This window comes from Pinus tabuliformis, chromosome 2_2 (genome assembly GCF_031772625.1).
Source record: "Pinus tabuliformis cultivar Carrire ecotype Pingquan chromosome 2_2, CPIR1, whole genome shotgun sequence".
NCBI lineage: Eukaryota > Viridiplantae > Streptophyta > Pinopsida > Pinales > Pinaceae > Pinus > Pinus tabuliformis.
This window is the reverse complement of record NC_142300.1, coordinates 612,828,102-612,836,501: the sequence shown is the minus strand read 5'-3', so window position 1 is coordinate 612,836,501 and position 8,400 is coordinate 612,828,102. Positions and strand designations below refer to the sequence as shown.

Sequence of the window (8,400 nt, the reverse complement as noted above, 5' to 3'; positions counted from 1 at the left end):
ACCTGCCAGACTTCCATTTTAATTAGCTCCCAAAAATTATGGAAAAAATTGGAAGTAAACCCATCAGGACCAGGCGCCTTCCCCTCTTTCAGTTGATGTACTGCATTTTCCACTTCCTGTAAGTCGACCGGCCTGAGTAAGAGTTGGTTGTGCTCCTCTGTGATGACTTTGGGGATGTTCTTTGTGATTTTTTCTATAGCTTGCGTTCTGTCAACCTGTGGTTCTTGATGAGCTTGCTTGAAGTAGTTGAGAAGTTCGAGTTCGATTTCTTCATGTTTTTCCACTTTTACCCCCTGCTCATTTTGGATGTGAGTGATATTGTTATTCATTCTGCGTTGAATAGTGGTTCGGTGAAAAAAAATTGTATTTTTTTCTCCTTCCTTTAGCCATCTGATTCTCGATTTTTGCCTCTAGAGCGTTTCTTCTTGTTTGGCCCTCTCTGATATCTGAGATTCAAGAGACTTTTCCTATTCCGAAAATTCCTCTGATCTGCCTTCTGTGATGATCCGTTGCTGCAGCTGTTTCATGTCTTGATCGAGAGCGATCTAAGCCTGGAAAATGTTACCAAACGAAGAATGGTTCCATTGTTTTATTTTACTCTTGAGGTATTTAAGCTTCTGCTGAAATTGGAACATTCTTGTACCATTTGGTGGAGAGAAGTTAGTCCATTCCGAATTTATTAGGTTGACGAAATCCGGATGTGTCATCCAAAAAGCCTCGAAGCGAAAAGGCCTGCGGGTAGCATTGCCTGGTCGTGACCATTGAAGAGAAATTGGCCAATGGTCTGAACCTGAAAGCGGTAGAATTGAAGCTGAGAGGTCTCCTCCTAAATGGATTGCGTTGTCAGAGATTAAGAATCTGTCCAGGCGAGATGCAATTTGATGCAAACCTGCTCTTTTGTTATTCCAGGTATAAAGTCCATTGTTGAATGGCATGTCAATAAGCCAATTGCTTTGAATGTAATCTTTTAGATTATTACTTTCCTTGTCCAGTCTGTTCCTTCCTCCTCGCTTTTCTTCCATCTTGGTTATCATGTTGAAGTCGCCCCCAGTGATCCAGAGTGGATGAGATCTATTAGCATTGATTGAGGAAAGGGTATTCAGAAGTTCTACCTTATGCATAGCCTCTTGGGGAAAATATACATTGGTTAAGTGACCATGTATACTGGTTCCTGTGATGTGGAAAGTAGCTTGAAGGAAATGCTTGTTTGCATGTATGTTGTTGAGCTCAATGGTACGTGCATCCCAGATGATTGCCAGGCCGCCTGAGGCACCAGAGGCATCCACTGCTGCTGCTAGACTACCTGGCCAGACTTTTGCAGCAATTCGGTCTAGAGAGATGGAGTTGCATTTAGTTTCCTGCAAAAAGAGAATTTGGGGCTTCTCTTGCTTTATCATATTTTTAATCAGTCTGCATTTCCCAGGGCCATTGAGCCCCTGATGTTCCATGAGATTAGCTTCATGATGGAAGGTTGGAAAGAGAGTTGTAATACTTTGTGAGCTTGGAGTACCTTCCTGACTCCACTAGCATTTCCCCAATGCGGATGGTGCGTTGGAGATTCGTTTTCCTCCCTCTCTTTTTGTTATCTTTGGTGATGTTTTTCCCATCCCAAAGACCTCCAGTTTGAATACCTAGGGATTTTTTCCTTTGAGCCCTGGAGAGAATTACTTCCAGATTCTCCAGCTATCTCTCTGGGATTTTATCATAATTTTTTGTTTTGCATGCCTGCTCTAGGCCAAGAATATCCAAATCCCCAATATCTATGCTTTCTGGTTCTTCTTCCATGTGCTGAGTATCACTTATTCCTTCTGTTGTTTTTGTTGCCCTTGTAGGGTCGGGCTGCGTGTTGTCTACCTCCATTCCTTGAGAGTACCAAGCTAGGACTGTACGCGGAGCCATGGAGGAGAGATCTGTGGGTAATGGATCTTTTTGGATTTTCTTGGAATCAGAATGTGCAGGTTGTTTGTCCATCAAGGGTTCCTCCTCAGAGGGGTTGTGGATTTCAGGGTTGTGGACATCTTGTCGGGCTAGCGCTTCAAAACTATTGCTCGTAGAGGGTTTTGATGAACTGGCTTGAGGCCTCTTAGGATTTGAAGCAGGTTTCTTGTGGTTTTTTCTATGATTGGAAACTTTAGTGAAGCCATTCAGATCAGGCTTATCAGAGGCAAAGGTATTTGAGGGTTTCTGATTTAGAGGACAGTCCCGAAACAGGTGGCCCAGTGCATGGCATCTCCTGCATCTGAATGGCACATGTTCATAATCAATTAACTGAACCCATTCAACATCGTCGTGATAGATACTTACTGCATCTGGAAGTGCCTTACTGAGATGCATATAAATGCAGATTCAGGCATAGGAAGTGTATCTTCGAAGTTTTGTCTCCTCTGTTGTTTTGATAAATTCACCGAGACCATTTCCTATGGTTTGTAAAGACTCTTCGTCCCAGTATTCCATAGGGAGTGAATAGAGACGGATCCAGACTAGCACCCAACTGAGATCTTCTTTGTCAGGATTAAAGCGCTCAACCCATCCCATTAGATATAGGCCAGCTATGTTGAAGAAATAGGGCCCTCCATCTAGTACTCTGTTCCGGTCCTCTAAGTAATTAAAGATGGCTGTGAAGAATCCTTTAGGTCCTAGCTACAGTGTTATGTGGCCTTTCGGCTTCTATTTAGCTGCTATCCAGCCATGCAGTGCTTTCTCTGTTGGCCACAGTCCTATGAATTTTCCTATCAGTGCATGGTCTCTCATGTACTGGATCTGAGCATTGATCCGATGACTTGGGAGCTCTATCTTCGGGCGTTCAGCAGCAACCGGTCTACAGGTGGTCGAGGTGACCTGGGGATTCTCTTTGTCATTCGTCTTGGCATCTTGTGGATCTATCTCCTCTCTGTCTCCATTTTGTTCAGCTTGTCTAGTACCTTCCTCATGCCTCTGAGGAGAATCATTTGCGTTGGGGGGAGGCGCAGCGTCCTCCCCCTGGGGGGGATTCATGATGCTCGCGATGCTCCTTGTCGTATGTGGTCTTTCGTATTACTGGTGGTATGACAATATTGCAGAGATCTGTACAGGTCTGTTGTTGCAGGTTCTTCAGAAACCCTAAGTCGCCATTCCCTCAGAGCTCAGTCTCATAGTTTCGCTCCTCCGTCTAAAACATAATTAACCAATGCATCCGTTAATGTATTCATATGCCTAGGAATGTGATGATATGTGATATAATCAAAATTTCTTTCCAATAGATGAATACGCAAATACATTCTCAATATTTGAGGGTTTATGACAGAATATTGCCCATTGAGTTGAATAACAACAAGTTGTGAATCAAGGTTAACAACCATTTCTTGAATGTCAAGAGCAATAGCTTCTGACAAGAGTTTGATAAATGTGTTATATTCATCAATGTTATTAGTTGTTGACCCAAAAAATACCTTGAAGATCGATCAACTCACCATGAGGGTCATAAATAGACCATGATGCAGATGATAGATTCTGAGTACTATGACAAGAACCATTAGTGAAACTGACATAAGGAGTCACAAACATCTGCAAAGCAGGTGAAGACATAATAAGCAAGAAAGATGATTGAAAACACACCAAACCAAACTGCACAAAAATGAATAACACACTTATATACACAAGTAACCAATGCGAGATGACTCATGCATAATACTTTTTGAGGTATAGCCCATTGTGGGGCTTGCTCAAAGGGTTACCCTCGTAATCAATTAGCTCATAGGCCTCTTTGTGTAATACATGCTTGATAATATAGGGCCCATGCCACATGGGTTCAAATTTTCCTACCCCTAACTTATCGTTAGCTTGGTCATATAGAAGGACCAAATCTCCCTCAAAAAAGGAACGAGGAGAGACCGACTGATCAAAATGGGATTTAGCTTGGTTTTTCTATGCTTCAATGACTAGAGCAGCGAGAGGACGGGTTTCATCTAGTCGTTCCAAATATAGGAGACGCTCTTATTGAGGCGAGGTGTCAGGGAGTAATTCAACAACCAATTTGAGCGAGGGAATTTCACATTCAATTGGTAGGGTAGCGTCCAGATCATAGATGAGCTGGAAAGGTGTGAATCTAGTTGCATCTTTAGTCGAGGTTTGGTAGGCCCACAAAGATGAAAAAAGCATGAGATGCCAATTAGATTTGTGCATCCCAATGGTGCATTGAAGCATAGTAACTAAAAATTTGTTTACCACTTCAACTTGGTCGTTGGCCTGAGGGTAATACAGAGTTGAGCTGTTGTGACGCAAGCCCAATTTCAAAGTTAGCTCAGCCATCATATAATCGTGAAAATGGGAGCCATGGTTAGTGACAATGGCTTGAGGCACTCCAAACTTGGAAATCACATGATTGAAGAGAAATTGCGTCATTGTTTTACCATTAGCTGAATATGTAGGCATCGCTTCGACCCATTTGGTGAAGTAATCCATGAGAACGATAATATAACCATGCCCCACGACCGAACGAGGGTTACATGTCATAAAATCAATGCCCCATTTGGAAAAGGGACCAATGGTAATAATGGGGTGAAGGAGAGCCGGTGGGGCACACATTTTCCGCTGATAAATCTAGCATTGGTGGAATTTGTGGACAAAAAGAATTCAATCCTTAAAGATGGAGGGCCAGAAGTAACCAGCGCGGAGGACCTTTTGAGTAGTGGCATAGCCCGACAGATGACCGCCACATGCACCAGTGGTAGTCATTTAAGACTCTTTTAGCCTCATCGAGAGTTAAACATCGACGAAGAACCAAATAGACACCGACGTTGTATAAAGTATCCCCAATGATGCGGTAAGGTTGGGATTGATGCCGAATGCATTAACGATCGTCCTTGGACAATGCATACCAGAAGGTAGAAGTTTGGAGATACACAATGATATTTCCATACCAAGGATTGAGAGTGCTAATAAAAAAGAGAGTCTCGCCGGGTAAATTCTCATCAGCACGAGTAGGGAGAGAAGTAGAGGGAAAAGAGAAAATCAAATCAAAAAAGACAAGTGATTCCTTTGATTTGGAAGTAGTGGAAAACAAATAGAATTCCTAGAGGATGACAATCCACTTGGAATATTTTCCCCCAAGCAACTCATGAGTCAGAATATATGTCATGGGGTTGCAATCATAAATCACGGTTGTAGTGGGGAGGAGAATATAATGCCGAAAGAGTTGAAAAACCTGAACAACAGCCAAATCCATCTTCTGGACATGAGCATAACGGGTATCAACATCAAGGAGATTGCGACTAAGGTAATAAATGACATTTCCATGACCTTCATTGTCGTGTTGCACCAGGACCATAGCAATAGTTCTAGAAGTTGCAGCTAGATAGAGGAAATAATCACGATGATAGTTCGGAGGGTGCAATAAAGGAGCATTAATGAGGACAACTTTCAAGTCATCAAAAGACTTTTGGGCAATCTCATCCCAATGAAACAAATTTCCTTGCTTAAGCAATTGAGTGAACCCAAAAGCTAGCTCAACATAGTTAGGCACAAAGTGACGAAGGGAATTTTCTTTCCCTTGAAAACTCTGTAATTGATGCAACGAAGAGGGAGGGGGTAGATTAATAATAGCTCGAATTTGAGAGGATCAATCCAAATACCATCCTTTGAAACAATAAAATCGAGAAGTCGTCCAAACTCAATGCAGAAGAAACACTTATGCAGATTAAGCCAAATGTTATAGTGTCGACAGTGAAGAAAGATTTGTTGAAGGTGATCAGGATGGTCACGACACTTACGTGAATGAGCAGGAAGATCATCCAAATAAGGATGAACGATGTTTTTAATGTCATGAAAAGCATAAGACATCGCTCACTGGAAAGTAGCCCTGACATTCTTAAGGTTGAATGGGATTTTTTTATATGAAAAGGTCCCCCATGGATAGATAAAGGCGGTCTTGTGTAGATCATCGGGTGAAATCTTTATCTGGTTATAACCAGAGAAATCGTCCTTAAAGGAGAAAATCTCACTCCCAGCACATTCATCTATAATCTAGTCTATAAAAGGAGTGGGATAATTTTGCTTCGGACATGCATGATTAATGTCATGGTAATCAACACATACCCAAATGGTGCCTTACCTCTTAGTCACCGGTACGATATTGGACACCCAATCTGTCAGAGGGATAAGATAAATAAATCCAGCTTTAAGAAGTTTTTCAACCTCTCCTTTGATGGTAGCTGCTTTTCTAGGGTGCATAGGATGAAGCCGTTGGCGAACGGGCTTCATGTTAGGATAAGTCGGAATTTCATGCCCAACTATACTTGGGTCAATGCCAGGAATTTATTCATATGACCATGCAAAAACATCTCGAAACTCTTGAAAAGGATGAGTATAAAGCTTGATCTCATCAGGAGAATAGGTTACCCCAATATGAACGTTTTCAATGACACCAGGCCTAACAAAAATTTCAATAGGCATCGTTTGGGTAATATTACCCATGTTTCCTTCCGACCAAACTTCATGGATCATGATAGGCGTCTGAAGTGGATGGGCCGGGAAACGAGAAGAGAACTTCTCAAGACATGTAGACATCGCTCCCTGGACAGGTAAGATCAAAGAAAGATGATAGAGGATAAATGGATCCTCTTATGATGGGAGAGGACTTATCCCTTTTGGTTTGTTCCATTTTAATAGGGGAAAGAAGCCCAAATAACCTCTCTCGACTCTATCTCGCCAAACCATTTACCAGAATTTTGTTCACGAAACTTCTAGACCTAGAAGCTTCGAATCCCTTTTTTGAAACTTTCCAAAAGAGGGTCAGCATGGTTCATGAATGGATTACTAGCATCGTTCGACACTAGGCCCAGTGTTAGACTTTGCAAATCATCACAGGGAAGAAACTGAGTGATAGCACCAGTCATGAAAACCGAGTTTGAAGGAATATTCTTGGGAAATGATGGAAGAGGGAAATGTTCTGCAGATGAAGAGGGATGTAAGGACATGTTCTTCATGGAAAGGAAACACATTAAGGTCACTACAGAGGTCCTCCAGGATCAAGGAACGAGGAGTACAAGGACAGTGACAAAATGTTGTGTAACACAAGTCACATCAGAGGATTGTACAAGCACGTAAGAAGCAACTACTGAATGATCACATATCACCTACACACATTGAGGAAGGGGTGATTGTGTCACATTTTAGAAGACATCCAACTACCATGGCTAAGGCTTCTCAGGCTGATTCAGAAGCTATGAGTTCAAGGATCAAGTTCTTGATAGTAGAGAATGATCGGATGGTGAAGGACTTGCAAGAGCCCAGGAAAAGAACATAGCAGTCTGCAGGATCCGCTACGGCATAAATGGAGAAATAAATACTTGTGGAGATATCAGCTTTGGAGACCACCATGCGGATGTTGTATAAATGATTTTTTAACGTGCACAAAGAGGTTTTAAATCTATATTGTTTTCAACAATAGTGCGCAAAGAAAACCCAAACTCTCAAATAAATCCACCCTTCCATTGTGCATGTACATGAATGGACAATGAGGTACCAGGGGGCCCTACTTTACTTCCACAAGATGATGAAGCCACACGAAGACCTATACAAAGCATGGATTCAAATGGTGATCCAGAACTGTGAACAGCTCCCTTCACTCATCACCAGCATTGAGGCTTTGTATGCACGATTGTATAGGAGTCTAGATGTCATAGTGAGGACACACAAGAACCCTTCCATCAGAACCCTCACTCCAGCCATGAGGAAGACCAAGTCATGATGGAGGTCAATGGGTACATAGAGCAGTTGATGTGCAAGGCCACCAGTGATAACTTGTAGCTGAGTGCAGATAACATGCAAAAGTACATCGGTGGTCCAGCCACACTTAGGACAATGTTATGCATGCCTCAGCATGAGCTGGACAGAGATTTCAAAACCATATACCTGGAAGCCATGGAGGCAAGAGTCTGCTTCAATAAATACATCACCAAACAGTACGGGGACATAATAATAGAGTGCCAAGCTTGGTATCATTTCATCATTGAAGATCATTGTGAGAAGGTTACCGAGTTGGTCTTTCCCCAAGACCCCGAATGATGTTGTTTGTCTTGTTAGGTTGACTCAAGCCTATTTTGTCCCACATGGGTATATAACACATATTTCATTAAATTTGGAATTAAATAATGGATCTGGAATTTTGAAATAACCAAAAAATTAAATTCTAGTGATGTCCTTGTAATAAAAATATTCCAAATTTAATGAAATATGTGTTATATGCGGAAATTGTATTATTGTAAATATATTGTAAGTGAAATTCCAAGTGTCACTAGTGGAATGTGAACAATCACTATGTAATGTGAAGAGTCATGATGGTATTCCAAGAGTCAAAGGAGAATGTCAAGGGTCACCCCACCCTTTGCTATTTATAAAACCTCATAACTCATAGTACATGCT

The 8,400-nt window shown here is 41.8% G+C and overlaps 1 protein-coding gene across 1 annotated transcript; it reads right to left on the bottom strand.

Annotated features, from left to right (window-relative positions):
* Positions 1-545: 545 nt before the first annotated feature.
* Positions 546-1,448, bottom strand: LOC149194151 (uncharacterized). Its single transcript, XM_089407564.1, has one exon. The coding sequence runs from the start codon at positions 1,446-1,448 to the stop codon at positions 546-548; it is 903 nt and encodes a 300-aa protein (XP_089263690.1).
* Positions 1,449-8,400: the final 6,952 nt, after the last annotated feature.

Excerpts from the sequence above, each read along its gene's own strand:
- LOC149194151 (XM_089407564.1), bottom strand. The coding sequence starts at position 1,448 with ATGGAACATCAGGGGCTCAATGGCCCTGGGAAATGCAGACTGATTAAA.